Genomic DNA, 22,811 nt, shown 5'->3' on the forward strand with positions numbered 1-22,811 from the left:
TACAACATGGAAAGATGTTCTTTATTTGTTGTACTCCGTAGATTGGCTAATGTATGCTTACAACTATTTGCCGTTGAATTTCAAAAGTAAGACAAACATTAAAAAAACGGTCGCACCAAGTAAGAAATCCACATGAGAACAAAGATAAATGCTTTCCTTATTTACACAATAATGATACAATAATACATTGGCTCCACTATACTCGAGAAATGCTCACTAAACAAAACACGCCGTTCTTTTCTTTATAATAATTCATGAACACAATTTCAAAAACCTGTTTATCGGGTCATTCCCCCAAAACATGTCGTCCTCAATATAGTCGGGGGGAAAAGAATTGGAGGAAGCGTTTTCAGAGCCATCGCTAGATTACCATTGGCTCCTCCTACACACTGAAACGGAACACTCAGTGAGAGAGGTAGGTGGGGACTAACAGGCAGTAGCAGTCGCCTCTTCTTGGCATAACACCCCACACTGTCGAGTGACCGTCTCGATGAATCAGTCCGATAAACGACTCCATTCATACAAAGGAGACTCAGTGAATCAGTGACAACATTGGTTCGATATACAGTACGTGATGACAGATTTATTACTAAGCTATAGCTGGTCTTTCTGGCTCTGGCTCTGGACCAGGGTTGGTGGCCGAGGAAGGGACCACCACCGAAGGGTGTGCACCTCAGTGTTCGCACAGCGTGAATCCTGTTATCTGAGAAGCACCTTATTGAGGCAGCAAAATCCACCAGCCAGACTGCTGTTTGTTTGGTAGTGTGTTTGTTGTATTGGGAAGAAATGGGTGGAATGGGTCAGGGGGAAGAAAATGCTTTGAGGGGATTTAGAGAGAGAAAAGCATCTTAGTATTGAGGTCCAGGCAACCTGGTGTCTGACTAAGGGGGGAGTCTAAGACACAAACAGGGCCTCGCACGAACACACGAACACACGAACACACACACACACACACACACACACACACACACACACACACACAACATTAAACCGATTGTACCCAGAGAATCTGCGGTATCGGCAATGCTGGCCCAGCCCGACAGACACAAGTGAACAGAAACAAACCAACACATTAAGGCTCTTCTGTGTCACTGATCATTACTCCCCCCATCCCCGACCCCAGCCCAATCCCCAACCAGACACACACGCACACACACACACACACACACACACACACACACACACACCACGGTTGAAAGCACTTGGAAGGGACTTGCCCCTAATTTCATTTGTTGTACTGCAGCTGAACCCAGAATCGCCCGGGACAACCCATTGAAACACCAGCAGCAGTACATGGTGCGTTGGTAATCAAACGGACCAGAACCAGCGGAGCGTGCACATATGGTTGTTTGTGGGTTTGGTTTTTTTTGGATGCAGATGTGTCCAACAGGGACACGGTAACCCTCTGTGATTGGCTGGGGACAGGCTAGCATGATGAGACGCTGTGGCGTTGGTAGAGGATGACAACCGCTGTGTTTCATGCCAAGTGTTTGTGTCTGTGCATGCAGGTGCATGCGTGTGTGTGTGTGTGTGTGTGTGTGTGTGTGTGTGTGTGTGTGTGTGTGTGTGTGTGTGTGTGTGTGTGTGTGTGTGTGTGTGTGTGTGTGTGCAAGTTGGCACCTCTCTGTGTATTTTCCTTCGATTTAATTCTATGTTGAAAAATTATATTTGTCATGGGTCAATAAAATATTATCTTTTTTTTTAACAAAAGTACAAACCAGTTCCAAACCAGTATCAAACAGGTGCAACAGGATTCTGTTCACATTTCAATGGAACAGAATCCATCCAAGACTCTCATCCAGGCTTGGCCGTCTTCCTGGACCTGATCAGGACCTGATGGCAATCACACAACAGTACTCTGGTTAGACTGTAGTCAGGCTGTGGTCTGGCTGTTAGGCTGTAGTCTGTCTGTTAGACTGCAGTCAGGCTGTAGTCAGGCTGTTAGACTGTAGTCAGACTCTTCAACTTTAGTCTGGCTTTTAGGCTGTAGTCAGGCCTTTAGACTTTAGTCATTGAACCTCATTTTTGAATATTGTGAGATAAAGACAGCAAGAAAAAAGCAAATATAAATATAAACCCGGAAAGGCAAATATTAAGGTTATATTTTAAGGTTCTTCCAATACAAAATCATGAACACACACCACAACTTGTATGTAGAGAACAAGTAAGACGTGTTCTCAACATCTAGTGGAATGTTACATTGGCCAATTCATCTGTTCCATTGATACTAGATGTGCTCGAGCAAACATGGCAAATGTTTTATACCATTTGGGTGAAATGTGAAAGCACTTAAACCTAATGGCGCCTTACTTATGTACATTTGCCCTGATCTCCCTTCAGGAAGATATGATGATAAACGTCTTAATAGAGCTATCATGGAGTGCTCACGGCGGTACCGGACACTCAGTGGGGTGATATATAAAAGTTTCCGAGCCCATTAATCCTCACTCAAGAATGGGCACATCATTCATTAAACCATCAAATATTTTACCAAGGAACCCCATTCAGTTCAATAAGTAATATAAAACACTAAGAGACGCTCTATTAATCGACCACTAGGCAGAAAGACCTGGCACCGGACCTCTTCAATCTCCGATAGTACAATCGGTTTTTCAGGCGTTCGGTTCCAATTAAACCATCAATAACCCCCCCACACCCCCTCTCCTGGGTGGGCAGAGTTTAGCTATTCATTCATTACAGTTTAGCTATATACATTCACTCGACCTATGAACACAGAGCCCTCTAATGGACTCTGCACTGGCCCTACACAGCACACAATGGTGTTCCATTAATCACGGCTAAGGAGTACATCAAACTGGGATGACCCTTGTGATCAAAGGCCCTGGATCTGTGTTGGGTCACTGAGGTTCTGTGTTGGGTCACTTGCTGAGGTTCTGTGTTTGGTCACTGAGGTTCTGTGTTGGGTCATTGAGGTTCTGTGTTGGGTCATTGAGGTTCTTTGTTGGGTCACTGAGGTGCTATGTTGGGTCAGCAAGGTTCTCTGTTGGTTCACTGAGTTAGGTTCTATGCTGGCTGCTGTGTTCATCAGTTATTGTTGGACATCAGATTCAAGGGGCGAAACATGAGTGAGAAGATTGAGATTTGCTGTCTAGATAAAAGGCCAGTGATATACCACAGTCACTGTATACACACTCAGAGGTTATGAGTTTGTCTTTGACTCAGTGGTCAGTGCCATTTTCTCATTTTAGGTCACCATTTTGGGAAGGGAAACGACTGGCACATAGCGAGCATTTTTATGGATTTGCATGACAATAGCAGGTCATGGTAACCTAATTACCATGCCCTCAGTGTTTGGTGATCTGGTTTTGACGTCATTACATTTTGGAGCCTTCACATTGGCTGCAGCGTTTGGAAATAGTTTTGTTTTCTAATCTCAAGAATAAAGTATGTGTTCATAGTTAGAGCACAATGTAAACACAGGCAACCCATTATCCAATGTTATTGTGGGCCTTTTTAAGGCATTAGGATACGCTAATTATGTTTGTGTTGTGCTGGTTATGTATTTCATGTGACTCACTGTGCTATCTTGCAGTTTGTTGTCGTTACGAAGCGCCCCGTGTAATGAATGTTACAGCGGATTACGTTGTTGGTGAAGTCTGACTCCAGTATCAGATACTTGGGATTAACCTGGAGCTGGGAAGCATAAATCAAAAGCAATCAATCAAACACTATCTCAGCATCAATCAGTCTCTCCTTTTACTTTTAATCCTGCGCATGGAAAAACTAGGGTTAGTTAAAGACTAAGAATACAATACATGGTATGGATATTTGATCTGTTGAATCTAATCAAATTAAATTATTAGGGCCCTCTGCAGGCAAAAAATATCTTTTTCCTGGCAGATATAATGAAAAAATGCAATCGATAATGATTAATAAGTTCCTGTTCAATTTAAATTCTGGCTCATATCCTATTAAACCCCACAAGTTTCCCCTAATTCTGACCTTGTGTTGTCCACCAACCTGTATTTTCAACAAGATCTTACCTTGAGTATGTAGTTTCCTGGCTGTATGTCTGTGATATCGATCCACTGGCAGTCTATGTCAGCATTGTATGTATCATAGCAGCCTGGACTGAGCCCCTGCAGGACAGGAGAGGACAACATCAAGTCCCAATCTCTGGTAGGAGCCTGCCACTCAGCGTTATACAAGGGCTTCCAGCCATAACACGAGCAAGGCATTATCGTTATTAAAACAGTGTACTATAGCTTGATCAAAGGCGGAGTTCCGATGTGATGAATTGAAAAAAATATGGATTATGATCATTAAACCAAAATAACTGCTTTCCCCATCTTCATTCACAGCCATTTTGTAGGGTAAATATAGCATTCCTGCATGACCAACTATTATTCTTTAGAATATCAACAATAATCATCACACCGGACTAGGTGTGATAATTAGGAAGGTCAAAAGAGATTCCCTCAATTTAAAAATAAAAAATCCCTCCACAACTAAGGCTGACAATCCAGCAAAAATGGATCATAACTTTATGGGGATACGGCCGCATCAATAGTCATACTCAATAGTAATTTCAACCCTTTTTAGACCATTAAACATAGTGTTCCTGCAAGTATCTGTGAACAGTGCAACATCAACTAGCCTTTAGCAATGATCTCATCAGAACAGTGGACATTTTTTTGGATTCCCAAAAATGTTAGCCCATGCCAAAGAAACAACATATCCCATGCAACATCCGGGCACATACTGCACATTCCCCCTTATTGCAATAACATTTTTATTAATTAGTACAAACAATATTAGGTATTCATGGTCAAGAAGGACAAACAAAGGATACTAAGTCCAAACAGACTTTGGCTCAACTGAGAAGCTATATTATATTTCCTCTGTTTGACCTCTCCACAGCAGAGGGGTGAGTATACATGTTTCGTCCAAAGTTTGTTTTTTAACAAAGCAATTTCCAGAAGTTTATTCAGCTTGTTTCAGCCGGAACTGGAAAGAGAGAGGTTGAGGGGAAGTCAAAAGCCAGCTGAATAAACTCCTGGAACTCTGCGCGCACATCCGCTCATCTGCTGCCCGCTGGAGCGGTCGCGCGTGATTCATTACCTGAGTGTGGGACGTGCAGGCGTAGCGTTTGAGGTGGCCAAAGTCACACGTGGTGTCTTCCAAACAGAAGCTGGCCTTGTGTCCTTCGGCCACCTTGCGGCCGGTGGACACTTCCAGCAGGTCGTAGTGGCTGAACTCGTCCATGCTGTGGTAGTGCCTGGTGGAGGAGGAATGATGCAGGGAGGAAAATAGGGAACGTCAAAGACTGGTTGTTCACAAAAGTGATGGTACCCCATGAGTGTTAAAACACAGAATTAAAAAGGATGAAACACCTCAATAACAATACGAGGCCTATGACTACTGCTGTTACTACTACTACCAAGTGTATAATTCACACAAAGGATGTTGAACTTTTTACCACGCTTGTGATGTTGTTGTGCCATGCAGTGCAGTGTGCATTCAGAATAAGGGCCACTGTAGGATTGTGCCCATTGGGTTAAAGAAAAGTCAAAAGGTGTCAGTTTGTGAACCCACCTGCGTCACCTGTGGCCCTGCGTTGTAATTGATATTGCAGCTCGACGAAGCAGATCATTATTGATTAAAAGGACAATGGACACTAACGAATGGCCACAATAAAGCACTGATGAATCAGGACATTAACACTCTAATGATGTATGAATGATGTTAATTACTTTGTTACAATCTGCAAGATCAGAGGGGTCGATGTGCGGGATGATGCATGGACACATGGTTGTTTTTACACACACCCGTGTGTTGGTGTGTGTGTGTGTATGTGTGTGTGTGTATGCACAGGTTTGTGCGTGGATGTGTGTGTGTGTGTGTGTGTGTATGTGTGTGTGTGTATGTACAGGTTTGTGTGTGTGTATGTGTGTGTGTTCACAGGTTTGTGTATGTGTGTGTGTATCTGCACAGGTGTGTGTGTGTGTGTGCTTGTGTGCGTGCGTGTGCGTGTGTGTGCATGCATATGGGTGTGAGTGCGTGCACCTGTGTTTGTGGGGGGGCTTTCTGGTGTTTACGTAATGTTATTGGTCTGTAACTATTTGCACAGCTTTAGCAGCTTAGCGAAGCCTGGATGCACACGGGCCACTGATCATTTCGGATGACCTGAATGAGTCTCAGTGAGAGACTGTCAACTTTAAAATCATTCATATTTCAAACAGCCTCTAGGGACTAATGCCAAGAGTGAAAGTGACCTCGGAGTGGTTTTATGTGCCCACTCCGCGCTAGAAGAGCAGTAAACATCGAAACAGACATGTCTGTTCGCAGCAGGGAATTGTGCTCATTATAATTGTGTAAATATATTATCCTAACAAGGAGGGGGTACTTAAATGCTCCTTTAAATGAAATCTTTATAGTTCTCCGGGACTCTCCGCGGCTCCGAGACATGCATGCTCTTTAGACACGAGCATACTGCACAGTTTACAGGGTGTGTACACACTGTACAATAAAGCCTGCATCATAGTCCGTGTTTCCACATAACTGTTTCAGGAGTTTTACTGGATACGTCGTTAAAGATTGAGAGACATCTTGGAAGGGAATTCAATAGAGGGTACTTTCCAGGCACTGACTAAGGGACACATCCCAAACTCATTCCTTCCATGGTCGAGGGAACCCATTGTGAGTAGCTCTCATGGGTGGACTTGTTTCTCTCTCTGCATCCTTTGTGCAGGGTTATGGACAGGTTTGATGGGCACACGAGAATTCAGGTGGACTGAACTTTTACCAAGTCGATCGAACAAGTTATGTGTATTTTGTCGCTGTATCAATATTTGTGTACATAAGGAGAAGGAAGGGAGACAGACAGATAGAAAAAGACATACAGACACAGAGAGAGAGAGAGAGAGACAGGCATATAGACAGAGAAAGGGAGATACAGAGCGAGAGACAGAGAGACCGGGAGACAGAGACAGAGACAGAGAGAGAGAGAGAGAGAGAGAGAGAGAGAGAGAGAGAGAGAGAGAGAGAGAGAGACAAAGGCCTCTTGTCCCTCCTTGGGTTACGTTGCAGACTATGTCAGTAACGGAGAATGCAGAGATCGGGGGGAAAACATTGACTTAAATAAAAAAAATGTTTTGGAAGACGCAGAACATTCCAATCCAATACCTAAAACCTGAATCACTTTCCCATTTGTGTTGCAACAGTGCCGAGTTATCAGATTACATGTTTGAGTGCATGGTCCCATTTCAAATATTTAGCCAAACAATGACGTCCGCATTCCACAAATATTACGGATGGAAAGAACGGCTGTTGACTCTTAAAGCACCAGTACAAACAACAACAACAGCAATGATGATGTCAACATCTGACTACAGATAAATGTCCAAGCGGTCTTCAATGTTAAGCGGGCAGGACACCCTACAACCTCCGTTCGAAGAAATTAACATATTCCGAGCGTTGGAAACCCAAGAGGGAGGCAATTCCCTCTCCTCGTTCCAGCACTCAACGCCAGAATAGGGCCAGCGTGTGATTTATTGTGGAAACAAATTCTGTCGACTGTGCAGCTTCTCCGACTGAAGCCGACGCGGCCGTTCTGTCGCTTATCGTGAGAATCTGGGCCAGAGTCCCTCCTCCCCCCCCTTCCCCCTCAAGAGGGCCGACCGCAACCGGAATGCCGTGGTCGTTCCACTAACCCACATCCACCGCGCGACCGTCCCCAGCCTTGGTGATGCCACGCCACAGATCGCCAGAGACAGACAGAGTGAGAGTGGTTACGCTGCACACGGAAGATGTGATTGCCTCAGCCTGTTCTGTTCCCCCATCCCCCAACCTCCTCCTCCATGGCCTCTCTCCCCCCCCCCCAATGTGTGAGAACGGAATTGATGTCATCCAGCGATCTCCTAATGGCCGTCTGCATTCCAGTACGATGAGGAACCGACACCGAGCTGGCGGATGTTCACCTGACTCCGAGACGGGGGGGGGGGGGGAGGGGGGTGTTCTGGAAGGTGAACGTGTGTGACAGCAAACGTGGACCCGACTCCCACCTCGTCAATAAAACGAGGGAAAGAGCATTTAAAACGAGAAAATAAAACGATTACAAACTTGTGATGTGGTTGCCTCTCCCAGCTCTCCGAATTCCACAGAGAAACACTTGTGGTGCGAGACCATCCAACTGACCAGTCACGATGGTGCGGTGTGTTAGTGGATGATGTCACCGCCGCACTGCCTCATGGAGTGGACAGCCTGTTTGTGTAGTTTGGATTAAGTCAGTACGACCGAAATCCACCGTTTCCAGAAGCCGGGTTTTTCCATTGGGCAGTTTCATGCATTTTTAAGAGCTATTATACCTTCGCAAGGTGTCAACACGAGTTCACTCAAGCCATAAGCCAGATGAGGCATGGCTCTGCCAAGGTATTTCTAATGGCCACTGCCTGTTTTAGGGCACAGCGAAAACAGCCTCTCCAGGCTCATTATTTTAATATATTTTTTTCCTAAGCATCCCTGAGATGTAATAGAAGCCTCCAAATGTCTCCCTGCAAATCTCTTATTTTTCGCTGGAACAACAGGCACCAGTGAAGCGTCCCGTGTCTCCGACTGGAGACGCTGCAGGTCGAGTGGTTGTTTGTGAATCGACAGCTTTCAATGCAGATAATGTACGTTATTTAAATCAAGGGGAATCGATGATTCTTTATGTACGTTGTGGAAGCGATTGAACAGCAGCTGAATGGACCAGACTTTGGAAGAATGGATGGAAGGATCAGAAGAATCACAGCTTCTGACTTCACCTCATGATGTACCTGAGAGTCATCCATCACATGACTGAAACCAGGACATCAACGACAAGAGCGGGCCAGACAGCACAGGCGTTGTGCATTTGAGAAAAGGATTCGAAACCAGCGGTTCCCAACTGGAGGCACGCGTACCCTAGAGGGGCCCTTATGCCGCGTTTCCACTGCAAGGTGCGGAACGGATCGGATCGCAAAGGTGCGGATCGGGTCGCGTTTCCACCGCCAAAAGTGGGCGTGACCCGGACTTAGCCGTCCCGGGAAATTCTAGCTACACACCCCCTCCGTTGATTGGTCGACAGAATCATCACTTCCGGGTGACGCGGGGATAAAAACAAACAAGTTGTAGCCTCGAGGTATTATTCTTTACAATTAACATGTCGCGTCTGCATTCTTGGGGAGGAAGACGTTGTTTACGATGTTTACCTAGCTGCCGCGGCGATCGACATCCGGCCTACCACAAAGGGTCCTGTCGGCAGTGGAAACGCAACCTCGGAACTGAGCTGGGCTATACCGCCCCCTCCCTACCGCACCTTTGCGATCCGATCCGTTCCGCACCCTGCAGTGGAAACGCGGCATTAGCCAGCAGGTTCCAGGGGGAAATCCTAAATACTTTTTTTTGGTGTACCTACAATCATTGGAAGGTTACGACATAAAATAGACAGCAGCACGCCCCGGCTTCTCTCGGTTTTAAATCCCTTGGCCACCGCAGTAGAAATACTGATAGCGAATCAAAATAGTAATACGAGTCATAATACTAAATTACAGTTATTGAGTTATTTGAGTTCGTCAAAATATTTGATGTAAAGATGAACCCTCGGTACATGGTGGTGGTGTGCTCGCCATATGGTGGCTTGGACTGAGCGCCGGACTTGGGGTGATCGGGCCTTCTCAGTTGCTGCCCTGCCCCCACCCTTTGGAATTCACTCCCCTCCCACATCAAAGTCTCTCCAACCCTCTCTTCTTTCAAATCTGCACTCAAAACATACCTTTTCACACTAGCCTTCCTCACCTAACTCCCACCTTATTCTTCATGTTTAACCTCTGTTTTTCTTTTATTCCTATCTGTCTTACATAGTTTTGATAGGGCAATATGTAAAGCGTCTTAGAGTACCATATTAAGCGCTATATACATTTAATTTATTATTATTATTATTATTGGTTCCTGAGGGGGCGGAGCTCCAGCGGCGTGGTCACTACTCACTGATGGCAGCTGTGCCACTCCCAGGTGTGGCGAGGTCTGTTAGGCATGAAGTCGGCCGTGCCCTGGTTCTTCACCCGCTGGGGGAAGCGCAGGAGGACCCTGACGTCGTAGTCCGTGGTCTCAGGCGTGTAGGCGGTGCTGGGGGACACAGCGCACACACATCAGGACACCAAAGTGGTACGGAGAACGGCATCTAACAGACCCATGGGTCCACAAAGGAAATGTGTTTGTGTGTATATGGGAATATATGAATATATATATATGTTCCCATGTTTCTCTGTCGCAAGCCTAAGGCGAACAGGGAAAAGGCAAAAGAAAAAAGGCAGAAAGGCATCAGAAAAAAGCCTGGGAGGCAGGAAGATATATCAAATAAATAATTCATAATTCATATTACAGATATCACTCCATACACACATTTGTTCTCCTCGCTGGAAGGAACACAAAGAGGGATTCAGAAAAGCAGCCTGTTGCAAAATGCAGCTTTAAGGAGCAAGGGGGGGGGAGGGGGGGGGAGGGGGGGCGAGCTGCTGGGAGGTCTGCAGCAGAACTGAAGATCAGCACCATTCATCTCCTGGTTGCTGTTGACTCTGGAGTGTATGGCAAATTACAACAGGCCATCTGTCTGTGATTGCTGCGAGCTCGGACAGGATATGAAAAGGGCTTTGAGGGATGGCTGTGTTTGTGACGCGAAGAGGGCAAACAGACACAGCAGCACATTTCCATCAGTTCAGTGCATTGTTTACAGTGCACAGAGTCAGTCACAGAGATCATATTGCTGGGGCCTCCCCAGGGTGGGAAAGTCTAACCATCCCCCCCCCCCCCCCCCCCCCCCCCAAGGTGACCAGGTTCCTTGGTTCCAAATCTCACTCAATTTGTGGCATGTCTTACTAAACTTTTTCTTTTTACCAGCATCCTGCTAAAACAAATTCTGCAATATGCACACACTTTTTTGGAAAGGTGGTAATTTGATTAAATACAAAAAAAAAGTATCCCATGGTTATGGTGTTCACTACCCAAACAAACACTGTGATTATCTATGACTGTGGTACACACAGACAGTACCATAGCAGACCAGTGAACATGACCAGATCATGGTTTACCTGGCCAGACATTTCTCCTCAGCAGCGCAGCGTAGGGAGTACATATGAGCTCTCTGGATGTACGTGGATGCCTGGACGTAGTTGGGATCAGGAACCAGATCAGGCAATCCTAAAGTATGAACACATTATGAATTAGCATTGTTTTTCTTAACACCGATGTGCCGTCAATTAAGAGAAAATGAATTATAACCGAAATCCGAAAAAACATTGAAAACGTTAATTGTTGAAATGGATAGAAACAAAAGCACACTCAATACAGCTTTAACTTGTGCAAGTGCATAGTGCTGTGCAGTATTGGATGCTCATTAGCTGTGAGCATTTTAATTCCCCATTGTGTCTCCATATCTAAGAGCAACACAAAGCAATAAAGATGAAGTTTGACTCACAAATAAAATGTCGTAAAATGTACTTTGAATTAATATTTTATATTAAAACATTCTCCACCTAGTCCCCAGGCTCTCTCCCTCACTCTCTCTCCCTCACACTCTCTCTCCTTCTCTTGCTCTCCCTCACACTCTCTTTCCCTCTCTCTCGCACACTATTCATCCCCCTCTCTGCCTCAAACACTCTCTTGCACTCTATCCCTCCCACCATCTCTCCCTCTTTTACTCTTTCTCTCCCTCACACTCAACACCCCTCACACCCTCTCTCTCTCCCTCATAGTCTTTCTCCCCCTCTCTCCCTCACATTCTCTCCCCCTCTCTCTCCCTCATATTCTCTCCCTCTCTCCATCAATCTCTCCCTCAAATTCATTATCCCTCTTTCTCTCCCACTCTCTCCCTCAAATTCATTATCCCTCTTTCTCTCCCTCAAATTCCCTCACATTCTCTCTCTCTCTCTCTCTCTCTCTCTCTCTCTCTCTCTCTCTCTCTCTCTCTCTCTCTCTCTCTCTCTCTCTCTCTCTCTCTCTCTCTCTCTCTCTCTCTCTCTCTCTCTCTCTCTCTCTCCCTCCCTGATGTCTTACAATAAACAACAGCAAAGCACTATTTGTCATCCATGATTCATGAGGGTGAGGGTGCAGTGCAGTCACAGAGGGCCCTCACTTCAGCTCCAGGAGCCTGGTTCCCCTGGTTCCTGTCCCTCAGCCCCGTGCCTCACAGTCTCTTAATGAGACTCGTCTCAGGGGCCACTTTGAACCGGATGTGAAGGGAACCTACGTGCTCCACACAAGGTTTGCTGGCTTAAACTCTGAACCACTTAAACACTCCTATATTTCAATATATTGTGGATTTTCTTTTTTTAACACAGGCTTTGCCTCTCGACTGAATGTAGCTCACACGTACTGTATATGTATGGACGTATGGTTATGTAAAGAGGTGTTTTAACGTGTATCACTGCAGGTTACTATTGGCATAAGATATGTTGGTTGACTGGTGATATCCGGTGGGAATTAAGCTGAACTGAGGATTCCTGAGGAGTCGTAGGAATTCTCTGCGAGATGTCTCTGTGAGTAACATTGTGGTGTGGGAAGGGAAGGGAATAAAGACAGAAAAGGAGCCAGGCCTTGAAACAAAGACAGAGGGAGGTAAGAAAATATGAAATAATGACATTGTTCAAGATGGATGGGATAGATACAGAGGAGAGTGCATGGGGAGAGAGAGATGGAGGAGGGGAGAGAGATGGAGGGGGGGAGAGGGGAGAAGGAGGGATGGAGGGGGGAGAGAGGAGAGGGAGGGATGGAGGGGGAGAACAGGGAGTGAGGGAGGGGGAGAGACAGCGACACAGAGATAGCAACAGAGAGGTGGCGAGAGAGTGGAAGCGAGAGAGTGTGAGGGAACGTGTGAGAGAGAGAGAAAGAGAGCGATAGCAAATGGGAGAAGGAGAGAGAGAGAGAGAGAGAGAGAGAGAGAGAGAGAGAGAGAGAGAGAGAGAGAGAGAGAGAGAGAGAGAGAGAGAGAGAGAGAGAAAGAGAGACTGGGGGGGTTTGTTAATGACCTAAAATAACATATTCAGGCGGTAAAACAACAATGATCTCATACCCCTGCTGTTTTTTGAGCGGGCCGGTGACCAAGTCTGTCAGAGGAGGCAGGAGTATGAATAAAAGAAAAGCAGGCCTGACTTGTCAGAGTCAATGTCTGTCCCATTTCCAATGAAGGGCATGGCAGCCAATGGGGCTCTGGGAGAGCTTATCAACCCTGCCTGTTTGGCCCACTGGGGCCAGACGTGCCATCATGTGAACGTGTTCAACCAACAGAGTCACACCATCTGACCTCACCATCTGAACACATAAGACAAAAAGCGCATTCAAAAAGAGTCAAGTGGTGTTCGGTGGTGAGGAAGGGATTTACCGCAGGAAGTGGGCTAATGCTACGTTAATTGTTTTTTGTTTTTGTGCGTGTACATAAAGCTAAGAGGATTTCGTTACGAGCCTGTTGGTAAATCCGACGGTTTCCTCGGTGTGGTGTTTAACGCCCGGGCGAGTGGCACCCTACACGGCTGCAGGTTCAGATGAAAGGCTTTGCTTTGCCTGCCACTGTGCACACATCCTATTTGTCTGTTCACTTGCAAGCCAAACGCAGAGCTTCCAGGGGCAACCCTTGTAAACACTGCAAAGGCAGTGGGAGACGCAGTGCTTTCCAACCAGGGTTCACAACACAAACCTCCTTCTCTATTCTCTCCAACCCGTCTAAGCCTTTCTCCTTTTTGCTTTAACCTTTAGCCAAGGTTGTTGAGGCCTGGAGAGCTTGTGACAAAGCCACACATTACACTCAGAGTGGGCTACGAGCGGGGAAATGAACTAATCTTGGAATGTTTTCCTCTAACTTTCCTAATTCAGGCATGCTGAATTAGCATTGTTTTTTCATTCTGCTGTTACTATGATTTGTTCCCGAGGCTTTAAGGAAACACAAATTTGTACGAGACTTAGTAGAGGATGGAAAAACCCATGGGTTGGTCTAAATTGGTGAGATCAAAATCGGATAAACGTCAAAAAAAGTCCCTCCTACATCGTGATAACGAGTCCGGAGGTCTTCATGTTGTTCTGTGGTGAATGGAAGGCCATTAGAGTTCCTCTATTTCTGTTTTTTGTTAGCCTGACTGGAAGACAGTAAGTGCAATGCACAGCTGCTGACCTGAAGCCCCCAAAAACCCATTCATCCAAAGCTGTAATTAGCGTATTTCTCTATGACTGGGTCTTGGCAAATCTGCCTGCATATTGAGCAATGTCCTTGCTGCAGCAGTTGCCATTCGGAACTTGATCTACATATTTCCCTTGCTTCCCAAGGATTACACTTTACAGAATAAATTTGGATGCGGGAAGAGAACAGAGAACACGGTCCACAAGAAGCTAAGCCAAGCAGAGATATTGACCAACGTGTTCTGTTCATGATGCCAGGTCGATTCAGGAGAGTTGGACGGTGGAAGGCCTGATCTGGCCTTCACGTGTCCGTCACGTAGTGTGCCATTCAGGCTTTTTGTGAGGTTTCCCCTTTAATACATATTGCTTTTTTGTTCTTAAATGATCAACTGTCACTAAACTCATGTAGTACAACGAAAATACGCAAGATTGCCAAATTGTCCCTTTTTTTGGTATCTGATGTTCAATCCAGTTCAAGATGACGCCTTACTTAGTGATTACTGTTGCACTAAATCCACCACAACCTACGTGAATCTAACTTTACGTCTGGTGAAGCCTTGTCGTTCACCAACTGCTTTGTAGGAATGCTCAGGCAGACCAACAAGTACATGCAGCATGTGCAAACATCCCAAAGCCTCAAGTGGTTTACCGTTAACACACTAATGCTGTGTGAGAGCACGACTCCGGGCACATGTTTGGGTTTTTTCTCCAAACGGAAATGGTTCCCAGCTACGGCGAGGCTAATGACGGCACGCTACCAGAGGCCTGCTCTGATTCCAGGCTGATAAGTAAACTACAACCGGCTAAATCTGCTGTTCTAGTAGTCTCAGAATAGTCCCCGGCCCCTCACACGAGACAGCCCACACTGTGAAAACACCCGAGAGCTCTCTAGAGGTTAACGGTTAAATCATTCCTATCGTGTGTGATTATGACTCAACTTTTTCCAGCTCTAATTTGTTTGATTAAGATCCGGTTTCCCTGCGTCCTTCAAAACAACAAAGCAACAAGTGATCAAAACAAGACCGATTGTTTGCTGTTGGTGCCAGAAGAAAGTAATTTACTCTTTTGTGCCAATAAACACTTCCAAGACCAGAGTACTCAAGGCACCTACAATCTCATACACTGTTTGCCCCTGAGAGCACTTTCTAAATATATACGTTTTGTGTTTTTTTTTTTTTTTACTCGTAATTCTTTAGGGTGAGGCAATGGACCCTATGTGTGACCGGGACTTTCCACTCTCCCCAACCCTCCACCCCAGACACCCCCCTCCATATGTAGCAGGACAGAATCCCCCATTCTTGTTTTCCCCTTCTCCTGTCCTGAGAGCTGCACCACCCCTCGACTCCCAGATATGAGGTCACTCTTGTTAGCGAGCTCCACACTGAGGCCTTGAACATCGGCCCAGGGGCTGTGTTCCTGTCCAGTATGCGACAGCCCATGTGGGAGCACAGAGGGCCCTATGTGTGCGCTCACTGCCTTGGCACACCCCCAGTCACACCTGGTTTCAATAACAGCAGCACGGACGAGATGAACACTGGGAACTGTGCTCTTAGTTTGTAAATTGTGTTGAGGAATGTCCAAAGCACTGGTTGTTAGGCAACATAAGGGGATTGACGGATTATAACTGATTACAAATTGACAAACTTGTAATACATCAAGAGAAAATATACTGTAAACTTGCCTTTATACTGCAAATAAACCTTTCTCCGATTTTTGAATCATGAACTACCTTACTTTTTGGTTCCGAAACACAATGGATTGCCAGATGGATTTCTCTCTCTCGTTAGTTTCACCTTCGATATTAAATGAATGAGAGACCCGGATGGTGGCCCTACAACGGCAGCTCACAAGCACTCCCTGTATTCCTATTTGACCTTCTCATCCCTCTACTGTTGCTCACCCACGGCATGTCCCATGCATTCTAAATCACGGTCATGCATAATGCATGATGTAAACAGGTCAGCACCTTTAGTGTGCAAAACACAGTAGAGTGGAAGAGCGGGCGTACCTCTCTGCTCCTGCCGGTAAACACTCCCCGCCGTGTGACCCGGGTTCTCGATCGCCGAGTTCGGAGAGACTCTTCCCGGGGAAACCTGCTGAACGAACGGCGGCTGGGGCCTGCCGAAGGGCGGGAACTGTTCGTACTGAGGGCTCCTGACCGGGGACTGTGCGGCCGCTCCCGTCCGGTCCACCCCGACCGGGACAGGTGCCTCGGGCACCGCGGCGGCAGTCTCCCCGTTGTAGAGGCTGTGAGTGTACCTGCGGTCCAGGCCGTCTGCGAACGGCGGCTGAGGAGGCTGCTGCTGCTGCGGCGGCGGCGGCGGCGGCGCCCGGGCCGCGGGGTTGGGAGCGTAGCCGTAAGGCTGGTAGAAGCGGTATCCGTCTTCGTAGTCGGTGAAGGGGCCTTGGCCCACTGGGCTCCCCGCTCCCCCCATTGGGCTCCCCTGACCACCCACTCCCCCAACACCACCCCCAAATGTCCCAGTGTACCCCCCTCCTCCACCCCCTCCTACACCCCCCCCTCCTCCACCTCCGTACGCCCCGCCGCCGTAGCCCCCGCCGCCGTACCCACCGCCTGGGACCATGGGCTGGAAGGGGGGCTCGTAGCTCCTCACCGGTCCGTCCATCAGACTGGGGTCGTAGGGCACACCCGGGTACTGGGGCTGCTGGGGCTGCTGGGGCTGCTGGGCGAAGGGGTATTGTTGAAACGGGGGCCCGTTGTAAGAGGACGAAGAAAAGGATGAAGAAGAGGACGAGGAGGAGCCCGTCGACGGCTGTCTGAAGCGAGTGTTCGTAGAGGTCTGGAAGCGAGTGCCGCCTGTGCCGCCTGTCCCGCCCGGGGTCTGCCTCCAGTTATCCGGCACTTGCCCGAAGCCAAATGGATGCCGCGCCTGCCCCCGGATGGTCTCCGAGCTGCCCCTGGACGGGGCCTGTCTGCGGACGTTCCCCCCCTGAGGCCTGCGGGCCGTGCGGGGGCGAGCGTCGTGGCGAGAGTCTGCCAGGACGACCCTGGGGCCTGTGTCCTGTGCCTGCGACCCGGCCGGGACGTACTCAGCCCCGCTGTTCAGGAGACTGAAGCGCCGTCCGTTGTTTTCCCACCGGATGACCTGCCTCCAGGGGGTGGCCGAGCCGCCCTGGCCCTGGCCCTGGCCCTGGCCCTGGCCCTGGCCCTGGCCCTGGCCCTGGCCCTGGCCCTGGCCCGCTGACTGCGGCTGCTCCTGGACTGGGCTCTGGTTCTGGGTCTGGGTCTGCCCCTGGGTCTCCGTGGCGTCCTGAGCCTGTGCCCTTGTGCAGATCAGCAGGAGGAAGACTGCAGCAATTTGAAGCATACTGACTCCCGAAGACACTGTACCTTGTACAGCAGGGGAAAGGGAAGCAAAGAAAGGCTGTCCACGGTCCTCTTCTCCTGCAGCTCAACGTTGAACCACCTGTGGATCTTTCAGCAGAACATGCGTGTCTCCTTGAGATGAGAGGGGCTCCGGGTTGAGCGCTGAGGCGGCCGAGCAGTGTATTGAGCCAGTGGTCAAGTCCATCCGCTTGGTCCTTCACTGCCAGCTAGGAGAGAGGAGGTTACATGTGCATCCAGCAGCAGTCATACCCAGAAAGAGCTGGCTGAGCGAGAGAGCTGGATTTAGGGGCCCCCACTAGCGACGTAAGCGTCTGTTAGCGCAGTGAGAACATGCCCTGTCTCTCCGTTGGTCTGCTCAGCTGCCCTGTCAGTAGACTGTGCATTGCTCCCTGCCTGTTGGAAAGAAGTGGCTGTTTGCTACAAGACTGCAGGTTTCTATTGAACTGCTTACAATGGGCTGTGAAAAAAAAGGCACTCAAACTTTTTTCTCTTTTTTTTTTTTCCTGAAGTCCCACATGGCCCTAGTGCTAGCTCTGTTTCCTGGCCTGTGGCGGTTTCCAGAGTCAACATTAGCATCTGCCAAAGCACTCACTTTAAATCACATCTCGCTCTCTACTGATGGAGTTCTTGTCATCCTTATGCTACAGATGTCCTCAAAAGCAATCGTTTGTGTTGCTTATAGTGACATGCTTGCTTAACACAGTACATACTGATGGGACTGGCCTCATAGCTAGAATTCCTTGACAAATCTTCTCCATGAAAGTGTGAAACTCTCACAGTCTAGACAGAGACTGTAACACATAGAAAGTCCCCTTCGCGTCAAGTTATCTTTAACTTGCAAACTAGCAAAATATAGAAAAGGAAATAACAATGTGACGCAACTCGGTGACACTTAGTGGGTTGCTGTAAATGTACTCAGTGCCCCACTCCAAGCCAAGCTGAGGTCATTCCTTAATTATTGATATTATTTTAACTACCTCCCGCACACACACACACACACACACACACACACACACACACACACACACACACACACACACACACACACACACACACACACACACACACACACACACACACACACACACACACACACACACACACAGTGCCTGCTTTCTCCACCCCTTAATACCCCAGTGACCAGTTGAACATGAACACAAAAAAAGTACTGTGTGACGCAACACGACAGTTATGAGTACCGTCAAAGACCTGCGTTATGAGACCTTCGTGTGCCGCTCTGAAGCGCTCGGTGAACACATTCCAACCCTAGGCTTCAAAGTGTTTGCCGAGACAATGTGGATCTCAACAATATCAGATTTCTCTGTTATCTAAGTCAGCAGGTTCTGTTTCGTGTTTTTTTTACCCTGGTATTTGCCTTGGCATCGCATGGTTTGGTCAATGGCCAGAACCGGGCCAGAGACCAAGCAAAGGACAGCATTCTTTCGGCAGAGGACTGATGGTTAAATACAGTCTCCTTCTCTTTGAAACAAGAGCCAGGATAACAGACTGTTGCGTACACTGTTTTCTTAGCACATTGTTCTTTGAGGAACGATAAACGGCCTCGCTAAGCGCATGATTTATGATGCTGTTGTTGATGAGGATATATGTGTGAGGACTTGTTTGTGTTTGATAAGGGACCGGGGGAGAATTTGGTCCATCATTCATCAGAGTGGTCTTATATGATCATTCCTTCGTTTTCCCCTCGACTGCCATTCAAAGTGCTATTCCAAGAGTAAATTAATAAGAAGTATATTACTTTATGAGAGGACGCGTATCTAAGCATATAACCCTTTTTCATTTCTAATTTGTGACAGAGAAACATTGTTGCCAGCTCCGTTCAACATTTCTCCCTTCCAAAATATTTCAGCAGACAAACATGCTTTTCTTTTCTATAATTGACCAGTTTTTGACCTAGTTTTTACCCTCTTGATTATATAACTTCCTACTGAGTCAACATACTTTTACATCTTTGAAAACACCCCAACTCCTCCAAATTCCAAGACTACAAGCTGATCACAGTTTCATTCTGAATAGATATATTTTTATTTCAGATTCTGTGGCCAGAACATTGTATGAGTGAATGAATTTTATATGAAAACGTGAGACATGAGTAAACAGTGATGGAAGGCCAGTACTAGCAACTATCATGGCCTGTTCAAATGATCTGCCATGCAGTACACCCACAGCAAAGTGTTGCTGGACAGTAGCAATTACCCTTCCATTAGTTCCGGTTCAAACACATTGGGGTTGCTGCTGTTGACATAAGCTCACTTTTGGTCTATAATAGAACAATATATCTGATCTGGAATAGATAGTGAACATGTGAAAAAGGAGTGTGAAATACTTCTTTGTAATCGTCCAAAGCCAAATTATCCCAGACCCTGGAAAACTTTTCATTAAATATAATTGCATATTTCTCATTGTTATTAAATCCATATGCATTCAGATTTATTCATATCAGAATCCAGTAAAATGCGAATGAAACAAGATTTTCTTTTTCTTTTAAGATGAGATGGATTCCCTCTCAATAGTATCCTGACTCATTCTTCTTGTCTCTCCAGTAGATCCTCACTTTTTCTCCTTGTCTCTCCAGTAGATCCTGAGTAGTTCTTCCTCCTGGTCTCTCCAGGAGAGCCTGTCTCGTTCTTGTCCCTCCAGTAGATCCTGACTCGCTCTTCTTGTCTCTCCAGTAGATTCTGACTCATTCTTCTTGTCTCTCCAGTAGATCCTGACTCGCTCTTCTTGTCTCTCCAGTAGATCCTCACTAGTTCTTCCTCCTTTACTCCCGGAGTCATTAATGCTTCTTATATTTAATTCAAGATCCAGATTTCCTAGCTTTCATTTTTTTCATGGCAGATTCTGATCCCAGGCGGATGTTCGCTGTAGACAAGATATTTATTTAGTTATTCATAATTTTTTGGAGATCAACAGTGAACCCAGGAGGGAAAATCGCATCGGAAAGCCCTGAGATCCTGTCTTTGAAACATTCCTGTGAGATTACTCTCAGCACTCTGGGCTAAGGTTTCCTTAGCTTCTAGTGTGCCAGGGCTCTGTGTGTGTTTGTTTGTGCATGTATGAGTGTGTGTGTTTGTGTGTGTTTGTGTGTATGTGTGTGTGCATGTGTGTGTGCATTTGTGCTTCTGTGTGTATATGTGTGCGTGTGTGCATGTGTGTGTGCGAGAGTGTGTGGGTGTGCGTACATGTGTGAGTGTGTGTGCTTGCGTGTGCTTCTGCGTGTATGTGTGTGCATGTGTTTGTGTCACATACTGGTTGAAAACACCATGTACTCTGAAGTGCGGTGAAAGAGATCATTGAGCTGAGCGTCAGTGTTGGGAGGGGGGGGAGGGAGGGGAGGAGAGGGGGAGACGACACCCTGTTGTGAGGAACTCTGGGTGACTCAGAAAATGGAAGTAAACAAGAATCTCTCCCCCTTCCCCCTCGGTGCGATAGTTGATCACATGATCAACTATTCAGCTGATCAGCTATTGATCAGACCGATATGTACTCTGCACTGTATCACTCAGTATCATCTGGTCTTTTTTTACATTTGATGACTTTACTACTATATGGTCACACTAATATCACAATATTGTCCATTATTTGACTTTGTTTCAGTGCAGGGCCTATATATGATTTACTTCATTGCATATACTGTATGGGTCGTATCAATGATTTAGATTGATGTAATATTAGCTGATGGCAGCAGATGATTATAGCGACAAACATTAACCTATCCGCTATAGATTTATGAAACAATCAATTGAGCAGCAGTGCCATCAAAAAGTTAACAATTCCAAACAATTCCCCTTTAAATCATGCTGCTCGCTTCAAATCATGTTCCCACTCAACCAACTAAACCACAGCTGCTTTCTGTTTGACTGAATGCACCTGGTTTTAATTCATTATAAGTTGGTATTATTCAGGCAGAGACACAGGGCACCTGTTATTGGTCCTTTGCCGAGTTCTAAGAGACCCACACAATGCTTTCAAACTTAAAATGATTGGCACAGAGTCATCAACATTAGCCATTTATTTATGGGGATTAGCAAAGGAATGAATTTAAATAACTTTAATTGAGTTTAGGAAGCATGAACTATTACTAAATTCCTACTTGTATTGGAGGGGGGCTCGGCTGGAATAGGGTTTATTTTCATAGAATGATTTCCATGTTTTGATTTTGGCGACCTTCATTGTCCTGAAAGGCGGCAACAATAAATAAATCATTATTCTTATTATAATGTCCGTTAATTTAGATGTGAGCAAAGAAAAGTTAAATTATCCCTAAATTATAAATCCAGTTGAAATAAATAATCGTACATGCAAAGAACAATTAGTATGATCACGAAGAAACGGAAACCGTCCGAAGTGGCTCTGAAACAGCGCAAAATGTCTAATTTGAACAAAGTGTTCAGCGTTGTCCTTACCAGCTGCAGCGGTCTGATAAAACGTTACTTTACAAGACACCCAGCGATGACTTGGCGATTCACGGGAACATTTGTAAGCAGGGCCCTCTCGAGTCACTGGGGGCCTCTAGAACTCTAATTGAATTCGACTTCGCCTATCAAGATGCCTGCGTCAAGATTCACTTCATTGTCTCCAAGGATAGATGGAACTTTCCGGGGCACAGTGCTGCTACGAAATGTTCTCTTCGGATGGTGTTTACCTGTTTTTGTAAACGCTGTGTTTAACATTTGTATACATTTGTTTTAGGGGTCTATGATCAGCCCGCCCCTGATATGGTTGCACGTTGTTTTGAATAGAACATCAAAAGACAGAGCGACAAAACCGTTTGGCTTTCAATAAATACTGGTTCATTAGAAGAGATAATGTTTGTTGGCTCTTAACATAATCATCAAAACGTTTGGCATAGAGACATTAACGTCTAAGATACGTCATTTCTCAAAGCCTCAGCACATGAATCACAAGTGGCCCAGATAAGTTATGTACCCTAAGTACTTTTGTTAAGTACTATTTCAGATAATGATGCAAAGTCTGCAATGTTTCACTATGGGACCAATTATACAAAAGCTCAAAATTATCTTTTGGGTGGTAAAGCTTGGTCCCTCGATGCCAATGGCCTAATTAGATAAGAATCGCACTGCATTCTGGTTTCATAAATAACTGACAATTTTGTAAACACACGCACACACACACACACAGGGAAAACCCGAGCAACCCAACACCATGTAACAGTAATACGTAATACTTTGGGTATTTGAGGGCCCATGACATTTGTGATGCATCATTTTTCCAAAAGTCTATATTTGTCTTGCACTTGACAACGTAAAACACTGTCGGTTTCACCCCTTGTGCTTTG

General features: G+C 46.3%; 1 protein-coding gene across 1 annotated transcript; it reads right to left on the minus strand.

Moving 5' to 3' along the window:
• loxl1 (lysyl oxidase-like 1) lies at positions 1-17,960 on the minus strand. Its single transcript, XM_060070809.1, has 7 exons — positions 16,154-17,960; positions 11,070-11,178; positions 9,970-10,107; positions 5,083-5,239; positions 4,005-4,100; positions 3,539-3,654; positions 1-1,833 (listed from the first exon to the last, which is right to left on the minus strand). The coding sequence occupies exons 1-7, from the start codon at positions 17,472-17,474 to the stop codon at positions 1,827-1,829; spliced, it is 1,944 nt and encodes a 647-aa protein (XP_059926792.1). The 5' UTR covers positions 17,475-17,960; the 3' UTR covers positions 1-1,826.
• Between the last annotated feature and the right edge of the window lie 4,851 nt (positions 17,961-22,811).

This window comes from Gadus macrocephalus, chromosome 14, assembly GCF_031168955.1.
Source record: "Gadus macrocephalus chromosome 14, ASM3116895v1".
Classification (NCBI taxonomy): domain Eukaryota; kingdom Metazoa; phylum Chordata; class Actinopteri; order Gadiformes; family Gadidae; genus Gadus; species Gadus macrocephalus.

Bases quoted from the DNA above. Each gene is read 5' to 3' on its own strand.
- loxl1 (XM_060070809.1), bottom strand. From the start codon at position 17,474: ATGCTTCAAATTGCTGCAGTCTTCCTCCTGCTGATCTGCACAAGGGCA. The intron at 10,108-11,069 runs GTAAACCATGAT...TGTGTCCCCCAG, and splicing joins GAGGAGAAATGTCTGGCCAG to CACCGCCTACACGCCTGAGA. The intron at 5,240-9,969 runs GTGAGTAGTGAC...CTCCTCCACCAG, and splicing joins GAGTGGCACAGCTGCCATCA to GCACTACCACAGCATGGACG.